Source organism: Protobothrops mucrosquamatus, unplaced genomic scaffold (assembly GCF_001527695.2).
Source record: "Protobothrops mucrosquamatus isolate PMUCROS unplaced genomic scaffold, P.Mucros_1.0 scaffold1687, whole genome shotgun sequence".
In the NCBI taxonomy this organism is placed as follows: domain Eukaryota; kingdom Metazoa; phylum Chordata; class Lepidosauria; order Squamata; family Viperidae; genus Protobothrops; species Protobothrops mucrosquamatus.
Genome location: NW_015387840.1, coordinates 63,146 through 77,493, shown reverse-complemented (window position 1 = coordinate 77,493; position 14,348 = coordinate 63,146). Strand labels below are relative to the sequence as shown.

Genomic DNA, 14,348 nt, shown 5'->3' with positions numbered 1-14,348 from the left:
AAATGGGATAGGGTTTCCTGCCTGAGCAGGGGGTTGGACTAGATGGCCTCAAGGACCATTCCAACTTTATTATTATAATTATTATTAAATCAGATTTAGCTATAATCCCGGCTCTGCCTAATTCCTTGACCTTCAATCCACTACCAGTTCCACCATCTGTCTGAAGCTTAGCCCGGAATCAAGGGAGGCCAGATGCAAGCCTTAATCTGATCGAAGTTGGTTAATGTTAGCCTTTCCTGGAGGAAGGCAAAATCCATTCACCCTGGATTAAGGGAAGAGTTACTCAGCCCGTCTGTGACGCAAACAAAGCTATGGACCTTAAACTCCCGCCTGGCCATCCAGGAGAAGATGGGATTAAGAGAAATGGCTGCAAATAACTTTGTTTTCTCCCCTTAAGGAGATGATCGTATCTCAAGTTTGTAGAAATTTAGCACACACACACACACGTAGGCACACAAACACCAACGAGACGGACAGCTCTGAGAGAATCTGCTTTTTCCTCATTATTGGTTCTGCTGCTTTTTTCTCCTGACCATGGCCGTGCCGACGCCAACGAACAAGCCAGCCAGGCCCGCGATCGTCGCCCCCACAAAAAAGTCCCGGACCTGCGAGGTGAAAAGAAAGATGAGGCACAAAGATTTGCCTTCTTTTGCAAGAAAAGTCATGTATTCTCCTCGGTTCCGCTCAATCCACCCCACCTGCCGTGTTCCTGATGTGCTAATATGTCAGCAGTGATTGGCAATTCGTCAATCTGTCCGGGGGAGAGAGAGAAAAGAGCTGGAATTATGGGGAGGGGTCTGCTCTGTACGGGTCTGGGGTGCTGCAGACATCGCTGTGTTCCCCAAAAGAGGATTTTTCTTCTTATTGCAAGTCCTCAACTTACAACCAAAATAACCCCAAAGTTTCCACTGCTAAGGAAGAGGGTTGTTAAGGGGAGTGGGGGGCTTATTATTTTATTATTTTTCTTATTGTTATTTTTACTTCTTTTATAGGGTGTGTTTACATCCGTGTAAGCCGCCTTGAGTCTCCACTCTCAAGCAGGCAGCCATATAAATTTTCTAAAATAAATAAGTGAGTTTTGTCTCATTTTACGACTGTTCTGGCCACAGCAAAGGGTTGGACTAGAAGACCTCCAAGGTCCCTTCCAACTCAATTATTCTGCAAATAGAATAAACTGTTAAGTGAACCAAGTAACACCGTGGTTAAATGAATCTGGCTTCCCCATTGACTTTGCTTGTCATAAGGTCACCCAAAGGGATCACGTGACCCCGGGACACTGCAACTGTCTTAGGTACATGCCAGTTGCCAAGTGTCTGGATTTTGATCACGTGGCCGTGGGGATGCTGCAACGGTTTTAGGTGTGGAAAACAGTCACCACTCCCTTTTTTTTCAGTGCCGTTGTAACTTGGAACGGTCACTAAACGAATGGCTGCTAATAGAGGACTACTTGTGTAAAAGATGCTTCATAGGGCAAACTCAGGGAGGTTAAAAGGAGGCGTTTACACACAAGAGCTCTCCCAAGGCTTATGAATTGGCCCCCCCAAAAAAACCACCCCAATTTTGTACAGAAAAGCTCGAAATGAAGCTCTTACTTGATCGCTCCTGGCCACACCATAGCGCAACTCCGTGACAAAGTGTTCACAATTCTCACTGGTGATTTTATATTCCAGTTCTTGCCCCACCTTCTCTTCAGCCAGCTGGATAATCTTTTTAACAGGCAAAGGGGTATATTTGGAATCGTGTTTGTTGTTGACCCGGTATCGGTCGTTGCCCACCACTTCCAAGAGCCGTTCCTTCTTCACCAAGGCCTTGTTGGTGAGGGTGGACATGAGGCTGGCGCAACCTGCTCCGGCCAGCTCACCTTTAGGGGGGAAAGGAAGAGTCGGACGGTCATTCATGGAGAGCCAATATGGTCTAGTCGTATGGTCCAGCCAAGCTGGCTGGGGGAATTCTGGGAGTTGAAGTCCACAGGTCTTAAAGTCGCCAAGGTTGGATAACCCTGTCCTAGATATTAGATGTTCTCTGGACACCCTTCTGATATGTAGACTTAATTCTTAGTTCTTTGCTAAGAATTCTGGGAGTTGAAGTCCATGGGTCTTAAAGTTCCCAAGGTGGAATGCCCTTGAAAGTGTTTAAGACATCAGGCCAGAAACCGGGAGTCTGTGAGTTCTAGTTCCGCCTTAAGTATGAAAGCCAGCTGGCTGACTTTGGGCCAATCACCAGGAGTTGGTAAGTTCTAGTCCTGCCTTAAGTATGAAAGCCAGCTGGCTGACTTTGGGCCAATCGCCAGGAGTCGGTGAGTTCTAGTCCCGCCTTAAGTATGAAAGCCAATGTAACGATCATTAAATGAATTTTTGTAAGTCGAGGACTACCTGTATCCTGGCCAACATTGCTAATTTCCCAGGGTTAGAATCGTGGCTAAAATGCGGAGGTACAAGCCAAGTGGGACGTTTTGCCTGGTCATTTGGTCACCCATCCAACAGAGCTTTCCTTACTTGGTGGAGCGAGATGGATCACGTAGCCATTCCCCACGTAGATTGCCCAGTGCTGGTAGGCCAAGCGGAAGATTTCTATCAAGTCCCCAAGCTCCAGATCAACCTGTGGATAAAAGAAGACGATCAGGAGCCAAGAATTGGGATCACGCGTCAAGTTCCAGTTAAGAAGGTTTATTGCTCAACAAACTAACCAAGGAGAGAAGCAACCTAGAACTAAGAAGAAAATTCCTAACAGTGAGAAACAATTAACAATTCCGGATCTCCCCTCCTTCCGCCGCGCCCTCAAGACATGGTTATTTCAGCTGGCAGGACTGGCCTAAGGGGTATTTTAAATTTGGTTTTTAAATAATTTTAAAAAAAGGCCTATATTAATATTTTATTTTAACCACATTTTAAATTTATATATTGTATTGTTATTCTGTTTTAAACTGGCTGTAAGCCGCCCTGAGTCCACTAGGAGAAGGGCGGGGTATAAATGTGATTAATAAATAAATAAATAATAAATAAATAATAAACTAGTGGAACAAACGGCCTTCAAAAGTTGTGGGTGCCCCATCACTTGGAGGCTTCTAAGAAATAGGAGCCATTTATCAGAAATAATATAGCAAGAGCAAGGGGCTGGACTAGATGACCTCCAAGGTCCTTTCCAGCTCTATTACTAGTCAACAATACTAAACTGGTGCTAGATAAGGGTCAGTGGAAATCAAGACAGATTGGAGTTAGACAATTCTTGGGAACGCCATGACTCTAGGCTGATGACGTGCTTAACGCCGCCCTCCCCAGCTCTGCCTGCTCTTCTCCTACTTAGACCAAAGAAAACACATTCATGCAAAACAGGCAGAAAACCCAACGGTTTAAAAATAAACCTTCCAGCTAAGGCAATTTGAGAAAGAAAGCAACATCTATAAGAATTAGAAAACAAAGAGCTCGGTCACCGGATAATCCAGGCTAAAGAAGGAGCATTCCAGAACAGTGGACAAATGTTTCTTTTATGAAAAGGGCTGCTGCTTTGGGCGCTGACGGAGAGGCATTGAAAGCCCATTGTTCCTTAGCATTGCAAATTGTTGTTGCATTGTAGGAACTTTTTTTTTCTTTCTCTTTACACGCTTTGCAGATTGTTTTCCCCCATAAAACGGAGAACGTGCTCCCATCAGCAATTATTTTAACAGTCTCTTGAAGGATCCTAAGTGTTCTTGAAGGACTTTTGCAGCCCTTATCTGTAAGAAATGGCTTTTCCCCCAGCCACACAACCCCCGTATGCAACCGACAATTGTTGTGGCTCTTGTTGTGCTTGTTATTACAGATGCTGAATCAATTCCTGCAGGGATCTTTCGCGTTATTGATTAGTTTTTCCAGCAATTCATTATTTACAACCAACTAATCCGAAGGAGCACATCATATTAAGTATATAGAATCAGATTCCCCAATTGCGGCTAAAGGTTAGTGTTTCAAAATGTTTGAGCAATCAATTATAAATCCGATGCTCGGGGCCTTTTCATTTAATGAAGGAAAATAATGTGTAAAACTAACCTTAGGAGATACGTGCACACATGCATACAAATATTCTGCTCAGCTCCCCAAAATGTTGGGCAAACTGTGCTACAGGTACTCCTTGGGTTACAACAGCTCATTTAGTGACCGTTCAGAGTTACAACGGCACTGAAAAAAAGTGTCTTAGGACCATTTTTCACACTTATGACCACCGCAGCCTCCCCACGGTTGTGTGATCAAAATTCAGAGGCTTGGCAACTGACTCATATTTATGACGGTTACGATCCCCTTTTGTGACCTTTTGACAAGCAAAGTCAACGCGGGAAGCCAGATTCACTTAACAACCAGGTTACTAACTTGAGAACTGCAGTGGCAAGAAAGGTTGTAAAATAGGGCAAAGAAAAAATGTCTCAGTAACAAAAAAGCTGGGGCTCAGTTGTGGTTGTAAGTCGTGGACCACCTGTACTGCAGTCGGATGAGTCCGCTTGCCCAATTGAAGACTGTACGGAGAGTCCTCAACTTTCAAGCGTTCGTTTAGCGACCGTTACAGCAGTACTGAGAAAGCGACTTACAACTAGTCCCCGCTCTTACAACCGTTGCTGCACCCCCATGGTCACGTGATCAAAATTCAGGCACTTGGCAACCAGCATGACAGAACAATTAACCAGTGGAACCACCTGCCTCCAGAAGCGGTGAATGCTCCAACACTGGAAGTTTTTAAGAAGAGACTGGACAGCCATTTGTCTGAAATGGTACTATAGGGTTTCCTGCCTGAGCAGGGGGTTGGACTAGATGACCTCCAAGGTCCCTTCCAACTTTATTATTATTATTATTATTATTATTATTATTATTATTATTATTATTATTATTATTATTATTATTATTATTATTATTATTGCAACAGCCTGGGATCATGTGATCACGATTTGCAACCTTCCCAGCCACCTTCCGACACGCCACGAGGAATGGAGGATTCGTTTAACGACTGCATGATTCGCTTAACAACTGTGGCAAAAAAAGGTTATAAACTTGGCACGACTCGCTTAACAACTGCCTGCCTTGCTTAGCCACAGAAATTCTGATCCCGATTCTGGTTGTTAAGTCAAGGACTACTTGTACACTGTTCATCAGAAAACAAAACCTTGTTGGACAAATTTATTTAGGTAAGTCCCAAAGGTGGAAAAAAACAAGAAAGTCCAGTTTCCTGTACACACATATACATACATACATACATACATACATACATACATACATACATACATACATACATACATATTATTATTATTATTAGTTTTTATAGGATTAGGAATAGGATGGAGTCAGGGTTGTGGTTGGAGTTAGGATTTTTTAAAATAACATCCTTAATATTTAGCAAACAGCATGTTGTCTGGGTTCATGCATTTTTTAAAAAATGAATAGTTATTAATTATCATAAACAATATGTTAATTAATTGCTCGATAATCTTCTTCTTACTAGTATATATTCAATGTTACATATCACGTTCCTTTCTCTCTAACTCGTTTTTCGAGCCATTGATAAAAATTATCCCATGTTCTAAAATACACTGAATCTTCTTTCTCTTTTATCCTTAAGGATAAAAGACTCTAAAATTTTCTTAATTAATTCTTCTTCAGTTGGTCATTTTTCATTTTTCCAATGTTGGGCAAATACAGGTCTTGCTGCAGTTAGTACATGTAAAATTAAATATATACAGTCTAAGAAAGTCCAGTTTCCTTTTGAAAAGCACTTTTGGGGCAATCAATGACCTGGATGATGGAGCATCTCCATAGTTATTTAGATAACGTTATTTAGATAAGGTTATTTTCCATGGTTCAGAGTCCGCCAGATAGTTACTATCTGCTTCCCTTTGGCAAACATTACATAGTAAAACTGGAAGAATGGCACAACTTTGTCTAAGTCTAAGTCCAATTCACACACAAACGCACAAATATTTCCATAAATAACAGCCTAAACCATGCCAACAAAGCAGGACTTTGGAACAGCCAAAGCTTCAGATACTCAAATACCTAATGCAACCTAAAGAAACTCATTTGTATGCTAAAGAGCTATACAGAGACACACAAACACTGCTTTTATTCAACCTCCAGTTCTCCCCTGCTGCAGCATTGCTGCCCATAAAAGGCCCCAAATCTGTGGGAAGAAATGGCTGCATTCACACATTGTCTTTCCTTTGGTTTCTGAATGGTCTCCCCGTTTTCTGGGTCATAAGTGTGAAAAATGGCCATAAGTCAATTTTTTTCAGTGCCGTTGTAACTTTGAATGGTCCCTAAATGAACTGTTGTAAGTTGAGGACCACCTGTATCCTGATTCTGTTCAGGTGGATCCATTTTTTTCAGGGCAACTGCATTCCTGGAAGTTGGATCTGCATGATCTGTTTGGTTGTGGTTATTAAAAGGGGCCCATTTTAATTGACGTTCTTCATCTAGAACACTGAATGGTAATAAATTAACCCAAGCTGCTTGGTTTGACCAGATCTAATCAATTTACCCAAATCTTTAATTAAAACAAATCTAACTAACCCATCTGAGCAAAACCATAGCCCTGTGTTGTGTGAATCCTGTTTTGACCTGACTCGCTTTGTATAAACTTAACCGTTCCTTCTTCCCTTCCCTACAACATAACACAAGCAAATCACAGAATCTTATCCCATATTTCCAGCAAAGCAAAACACAGGTGTTTATGACACCTGCGCAAATCCCCATGGCACATACATATGCACACAAGGCAAAAGCCCCAGGTATTGTTTTTCCAAATATTTTCATGTGATATGCCTTCTGCCCAGCCTCCTTTAAAATGCAGTTTTAAATAGTTAGAATACAGAAAATAGTTACCTTTCCCATTTTTTTAAAAAACAACTAAGCTACCCAATTGAACGTCCATCGTAATAATGAACAACCTTAAGTGAGCTGGGTAAAAAGTTACTTTTTTAAAAAATGCTATTGATTTTACTGGCTTTTATGGGAAACAGAAAGAGAAAATTCTCTTATGCTTAGTGGAATGTTTGGATGCAACAGCTGTAGGTAAGAAACATGCTTGCAAATTGGCAAAAATATTTGCGCAATTCTTTTTCATGAATTTCATAAACTTCAAAAGGAAACAAGAACAAAGCAAAAGCAAACTGACAAGGGGAAAAAACTGCATATAAAGGAATAAATAAAAAGCATACACATAGATGCCCCCCCCCAGTTGAATACTGATAAATATATTTCAAGAATTGTAGTTCCCCCCCCCCCTTGCAAAGCAGGTCCACAATTTATGAACTTCTGATTTTTACACAATTTCTGTTTGCTCTAATAACCCCTTCCTGCCTTCTACTCACTTACCTCGTCCATGCTGGCTATCCACTGTTTGTATCTGTGCTCACTGCAGCTCTGAGTTTCTCAGCAACACAGGACACACACAAAACCCCAGAAACACAAACAGCGTGTCCTTTTGGAAGCTGCCTGAACAGAACTAACAATTTGGAATAGACAGGATGGAAAATGAAAGTGGGAGAGCTGAGTCTGCTCTGAAAAGCATCACATGGGAAAAATTACGCAGTCTAGTAAGGGACAGCTGGCCAATCAAGAAAAATATCTGTGTCATCATGGGTGTGTGGGTTTTTCTCGGTATCAAATGTCAGTCCCTAAACCAGCAACGTTCAACCATTTACTCCAGTTAACCAGGAAAAACTAATAAACTTTGCTTTTCTGTTGGCACCTGGATTAGAAGTTTAGCCTGCAAAAAAAAGACAGCCATTTCTATTTTGCTTATATATGTAGTCCTCAACTTACGACACAGTTAGAACTCGAATTTCCATTGCTAAGAAAAAAGCGATTGTTAAGGGATTCACACCCGATTTGATGACCTTTGCCCATGGTTGTTAAGTAAATCACTGGGGTGAAGTGAACCAGGAAGTTGTTAAGTGAATCGTGAGGCAGTGTCATATATTTATGACGGTCGCAATGTCCAACTGGGGTCATGCGATCCCCTTTTGCAACCTTCTATCAATCAATGTCAATGGGGAAGCCAGATTCACTTAACAACCAGGTTACTAACTTAACAAGTGCAGCGATTCACTTAACAACTGTGGAGGCAAGGTCGTAAAATGGGGCAAAACTCACTTAACAGCTGTCTTGCTTAGTAATGGAAATTTTGAGCTCAATTGTCGAGGACTAAATGTACAGTTATAGACCAGCATAATAAAATAATGTGGGTCACTTTGGTGGAAAAAATCAGAAAAGAGATACAGGATGTAACTGCAGTCTACACAATCTTTCTGGATTCATTTATTTAATTTGATAACTTACCAGATTGGAAAGCTTTGCTTTGATGGTTTTAGGAATTGAGCTCTTCTGGTGCTCCATATCACCATGTGCTACCGAAGAGCCACGACCTGAGATCAAACCAACATGTCAATACTTCTGATAAGCCAGGAAGAGTCACACCAGTTTGAACATCTATCCCTTCCAAGCATCTCTATCCGATCTAAAGCTTTCTCAGAATACTTTCCAGAATCATAAAGCAAAAAAGGCAATCACGACTGCAAAAGACACAGTGGGAAAGATATAAAAGAAAAGAGCTCCTTAAGCACTCTTTTTGGTCAAAGCCAGCAAATCATGGTTTGATTATTGTGGGCCACCCACAATGAGAGTTGAGCAGCATACAAGTTTTAATAAATTATCATTATTATAATTCTTCAGCCAAGCAAGAGAAACTTCCAGCATTAATATCTATTTGTTAACCAAATCTTAAGCTGCCTTTTGTAAACATTTTTCAAATGTTTTCAGCTCCATTCTCAAAACACAAGCAGCCCAAACAGAAATCCAAACATAACAATATTTTAAAAAGGGCTGTGAAATAAAAACAGCTAAAAAAAACAGGAAGAAGGCTAGAATTTTTTTTAAAAGCCAATTTTTTTGGCTATTTTTCCACAGCCAAAAATAAAGAAAAATGAAAGAGGTGCTGAATCTGCCAGTATTTTGACTATGTTTTTTATTAAATAAAACAACTAACAAAACATTTAAATAAATCAAAAATGCCTCTCTTGACCTGCAGATGTTACCTGGAATGAAGGATTTATTATTAGCGTTTCAAAAAGATAATATTAGTGCTTTTAATATGGCCGCCTAAGTCTCTTTTCCTAACTTCAGGAAAATATCTTTTTTTTTTTTCCTTAGCCAAGGCCCTTTTTTTTGGTATGCAAGAACTTATCTTTCCTAAGAGAATAAACAATAGGGGGCACATTCTGAAAAGTCCTTGAATGCACTTGCAGGTTTTAAGAAAGATACAAACTCAGCTGGAGAACAGTCACATCATTCATAAATTTGCCATTTGGGGAATGCAATCCAGAATCCACATTTTCTCTTGTTCGTCCACAATGTCTTTTATTAGTGGATCAATTCCCTTCTGACCCCCACGTATACTCAAGGCAAGCAGTCCTCCACTTACAACAGTTCATTTAGTGACCGTTCAAAGCTACAATGGCCTTGAAAAAAAGTGACTTAGGACCGTTTTTCACATTCACGACCGCTGCAGGTCACGTGATCAAAATCCGGCCGCTTGGCAGCTGACTCATAGTTATAACGGTCGCAGCGTCCCGGGGAGGGTCACGTGACCCCCTTCTGGGACCTTCTGACAAGCAAAGTCAAGGGGGGAGCCAGATTCTGCTTTACAACCGTGTCCCTAACTTAAGGACTGCAGTGGTTCACTTAACAACGGGGCAAGAAAAGTCACAAAACGGGGCAAAATTCACTTGACAAATGTCTCACTTAACAATAGAAATGTTAGGCTCAGCTGTGATCAAAGATTATCTGTATATGGTTCACTTATTTCTGTACCCTATTTAAAAAAAAACCACTCAGCCCTCTCCCTTAATAAATGCTTGTTGCTTTGCCTGAATTACTTAGTGGTTTATATTTGTAAATAGGCTAAGAAGCCCTTTTGCAAATATAAAAAAAGTCTCTCTGTCGCTCAAATTCAGGGCTACTGTATGTTCTCATCGGCGCCACACCAAACTCGGGGTGCCTGAATTTGCAGGGCACGTAGGTGTGCCCAGTTGCACGGAGGCTATACCTTTGGAAAGCAAAGTCTGATGCTGCAACTTCTTGCTTTTCTTCAACCCTACGGCATGGGCCGTCTTGGCAGCCCCAGAGCGTGCCTTGGTGGGCATCCCTGGCTGGTCTCCCTTGGCGTTCACATGTGGCGCGTGGAGGAGACCGCTTCGTGCTCCTCTCATCATGGCATGCGGAGGTCTTGCCAGCTGCTTCTCGGTGACACTCAGAGTTTGGGGGCCGTGTCCCCCCAAAGCTTGGGTTGGACCCACCAAGGACCTGCTGCTCTTCTGCTTGGCATTGCCTTGCGGGCAAGCCACCGGCCTTTTCCCATTGTCCTCTGTCCAACACAGCTTCTTCCCAACTAAATTGGGATGCTGTGTGGACTTGCCAGCGTCCTTCTTCGAGGGGGCCTCGTGGTGAGTGGGGGGCGATGTCCCTTGGGGGCCTTTGGTGGGTGGCTTGGGATCTTTCGAGCCTTCCAGGACCAGCGGCTTATTTGCAGCCTGCTTCTTGCCTGTCGGCAGCCTAACAGGAACGGAGGCTGACGTCTTCATGGTGCCCCCCTTGGCCGGCAGGGTCTTGGGTGGGTGGGCAACGTTCTGGCAGGATCCGCGCTCACAGAACCAAACAAAGAAGTCAGACATAGCACTAGCCAGGCTGGGTCTCCTGTCCCCTGGCCTGGCAGCTGCTGAGGGTCCCCAATGGATTATGACAAGGGTCTTCTCCTGGCAACAGGGACTTATGACCCCCTGCCCCTCCCTTTGGCTTGGCATCCCTGGATTGGACCAGGGTAGCCCCCCCCCCCAGCCTTATAAAATAAGTCAGTGGGGGTTAGTTTTGACCTGTGTCCTTAGTTGCTATGTGGTGAGCAGAAAGTAAATTAGTGAAGTCAAGAGCTACTATAAATAATTTAGAGTAGAGTAGAGTAGAGTAGGGTAGGGCAGGGCAGAATAGAATAGAATAGAATAGAATAGAATAGAATAGAATAGAATAGAATAGAATAGAATAGAATAGAATAGAAGCTGGAAGGGGCCTTGGAGGTCTTCTAGTCCAACCTCCTACCCAGGGCACAACAACAACAACAACAATAACAATAATAAAGTTGGAAGGGACCTTGGATGTCTTCTAGTCCAACCCCCTGCTCAGGCAGGAAACCCTATACCATTTCAGACAAATGGCTGTCCAGTCTCTTCTTAAAAACTTCCAGTGTTGGAGCATTCACAACTTCTGGAGGCAGGTGGTTCCGCTGGTTAATTGTTCTAACTGTCGGGAAGTTTCTCCTTAGTTCTAGGTTGCTTCTCTCCTTGGTCAGTTTCCACCCGTTGCTTCTTGTCCTGCCTTCCGGCGCTTTGGAGAATAGCTTGACTCCCTCTTCTTTGGGGCAGCCCTTGAGATACTGGAACACTGCTATCCTGTCCCCCCTCGTCCTTCTCTTCATTAAACTAGACATCCCCAATTCCAGCTTCCGTTCCTTGTATGTTTTAGCCTCTAGCATTCTAGACAAATACTATAAAAAATTAAAATAGTAATACAAAAGAAAATAAAGGCACTTGGAAACAACCAAACCAATAAACGTAGAAGAAACAAAAGTGGATTGGCTTCCCTACACACATGCAAAACACACACACGCAAACACACAGTAAAAGGATGCCAAATTCCTGCTGCAAGTGAAGCTAAAATTCAGCAACCAAGTCCTGTTGCTTGCTGGGGGGGGGGGGGTTCTTCTTCTTTGTTTCACTTAGGAAAATACACGCAGGTCCTATTTTAGAACTTTCCTGGCTGATGGAGAATCAGATGCCAGCTGCTTTGCCCTCCCCCCCCCATAAAAAAAAAAAACCCCACAGTTCTCCCACTGCATCTCCCATCCAGAACAACTGAGAAAGCGGCGGGAGACAGGAAAGTACACTGAATTAGTCATTTTATTGGGTACAGGGCCCCATAAATAAAAGAAAAGCAAGCCTTTTTCCGGCGATCAGCAAGTCCGCCGGGATTTTGACACATCAGCTGATAAAACGTGGAAGGGAGGGATGGGTCAAAGGCAGCCTGGCTCCTCCCTTCTCTGTCCTTGGGAAAAAGCCAATTTTTTTTTCCCCTGCTTCTAAAAGCAAGTGGGAGTTCCGGGGGTGGCGTTGCCGCCCCCTGCTGGAGAAATGTTGGTCCACATCTGGTTACCATCTGCATGGCCATCTACGTCGAACATAGAATCATAGGGTGGGAAGGGACCTTGGAGGTCTTCTAGACCAACCCCCAAGCAGGGGACCCTATAAACGTTCCAGGGGGTGTCAAACTATTCTCCAAAGCACCAGAGGGCAGGACGAGAAACAATGGTTGGAAACTGACCAAAGAGAGAAGCAACCTGGAATTAAGGAGAAAGTTCCTAACAGCAAGGACAATTAACCAGTGGAACAGCTTGCCACCAGAAATTGTGGGCGCTCCATCACTGGAGATTTTTAAGAAGAGACTGGACAATCACTTGTCTGAGATGGTATAGGTTCTCCTGCTTGAGCGGGGGGCTGGACTAGACCTCCGCGGTCCGTCCCAGATTCTATTCTATTCTATTCTATTCTATTCCATTCCATTCCATTCCATTCCATTCCATTCCATTCTATTCTATTCTATTCTATTCTATTCTATTCTATTCTATTCTATTCTATTCTGCTCTATTCCCATTCTCTTCTCTTCTCTTCTCTTCTCTATTCTATTCTATTCTATTCTATTCCATTCCAATTTATTCTATTCTATTCTATTCTATTCCATTCCATTCCATTCCATTCCATTCCATTCTATTCTATTCTATTCTATTCTATTCTATTCTATTCCATTCCATTCCATTCCATTCCATTCCAATTTATTCTATTCTATTCTATTCTATTCTATTCCATTCCAATTTATTCTATTCTATTCTATTCTATTCTATTCTATTCTATTCTATTCTATTCTATTCTATTCTATTCTATTCTATTCTGACATTGTTAAAAACCACACATTAAAACTATAAAATTAAACTGATGAATAGTTTGCCAAAGACTCAGATGTCACCAAAGCTACACTTGATAACATACGTAGAAAGGGGGGGGCTAATATATCCAGGATGGGCTGCAAAGGACGAATGCAAGGAATCTTCTCCAAAAATAATTTTGCATTGATATATTTGAGAATGCTAGTAAAGCACATGGGCTTCAGCCTATATGAGGATGTAAATGGAGACCCACCTGGAAACAATTTCCAACCTCTGCAGTTCTCGGTCTGCTGATTAGAGCAGAAGTCCAAATATCTCTTCAAGGAAGATGGTAATGGGTAGAGAGGAAGGTGCAGGATTAGGAGAGAGGAGACCCAGGTTCTAGACCCCTTGTGGAGAGCTGCACCCAGTGGACAGACAAGGGCATCCCTCACCCAAGTGATGTAGCTAGATGTGGAGATGACACCTTCTCTCTGGGTTGAGATATGGAATGTGGAGATGAGACATCTCCTTGGGGACATCAAATCAACATTAAATTGGAGGCTGCTCAGTTCAAAGATGGAATGTTGTATCAAGAGACCTCAAAGAAAGTTCAGGGACCATTCCAACTGACCATCATTCTAGGCCAAGCGTCTGCAACCCTCTTGCTGAGAAGATAGAGGTGGACCATCTGAGATGAAGAAGACGGACCCTCAGAGCCCCCCCCCAATGTAGCGCCCAACCAGATCAAGTCGAAACGTGGTCCAAGAAAGTAGGGAGAAATTGCACCAGACATTATCTTCATTGGAAGGTAAATGTTTATTTGGAAGTTGTGACTGAAACTGGGCGTGGAGAGGAGAGCATCAAGCATAGGCTTTTGACCAACTGCTATCTCAAGGGAAAAGAAAAGACAGCAGAGAGAGAGAGAGGCAAAGAGAGAGGGAGGAGGCAAAAACACATTAGAGAAAGTGAATTCTTCAGGACTGTTAGTTGAAGCCAAATGTCTAAGGCAGTGATGGCGAACCTTTTAGAGACCGAGTGCCCAAACTGCAACCCAAAACCCATTTATGCATCGTCGGGTGCTGGGTGGGTGTGGCCATTGGCTGGGTGTAGCCCATTGGCTGGGTGTGGCAGACTGGGTGGGACTAAAAAGTTCAATCAATCAATTCCAACTTTGCAAGATCTTTTTTTTCCCCGCAAGAAGTTGAAATTGACTGATTGATTGAACCTTTTTTTTTTTTTTGCAGAGGCCTAAAGTGAAAAGGTTTTATAAAACCCAGCTGAAGGCCTAGGACTGGGGCGACAGTGCGAGTGTCCACAGAGAGGGCTTTGAGTGCCGCCTCTGGCACCCGTGCCATAGGTTCGCC

General features: G+C 42.7%; 1 protein-coding gene across 2 annotated transcripts; it reads right to left on the bottom strand.

The window, feature by feature from the left end:
* Positions 1–443: 443 nt before the first annotated feature.
* On the bottom strand, positions 444–8,574 carry LOC107293665 (HRAS-like suppressor 3). 2 transcript variants are annotated; one of them, XM_015822825.2, is made up of 4 exons: positions 8,298–8,574; positions 2,496–2,598; positions 1,593–1,861; positions 444–605 (listed from the first exon to the last, which is right to left on the bottom strand). In XM_015822825.2, the coding sequence occupies exons 1-4, from the start codon at positions 8,352–8,354 to the stop codon at positions 504–506; spliced, it is 531 nt and encodes a 176-aa protein (XP_015678311.1). In that variant the 5' UTR covers positions 8,355–8,574; the 3' UTR covers positions 444–503. The 2 variants fall into 2 exon arrangements, with proteins under 2 accessions (XP_015678311.1, XP_015678312.1); XM_015822826.1 differs by lacking the exon at positions 8,298–8,574 and adding an exon at positions 7,332–7,498.
* Between the last annotated feature and the right edge of the window lie 5,774 nt (positions 8,575–14,348).

Bases quoted from the DNA above. Each gene is read 5' to 3' on its own strand.
- LOC107293665 (XM_015822825.2), bottom strand. From the start codon at position 8,354: ATGGAGCACCAGAAGAGCTCAATTCCTAAAACCATCAAAGCAAAGCTT. The intron at 1,862-2,495 runs GTAAGGAAAGCT...TCCCCCCTAAAG, and splicing joins GATCCATCTCGCTCCACCAA to GTGAGCTGGCCGGAGCAGGT. The intron at 606-1,592 runs GTAAGAGCTTCA...TTCACCTCGCAG, and splicing joins GTGTGGCCAGGAGCGATCAA to GTCCGGGACTTTTTTGTGGG.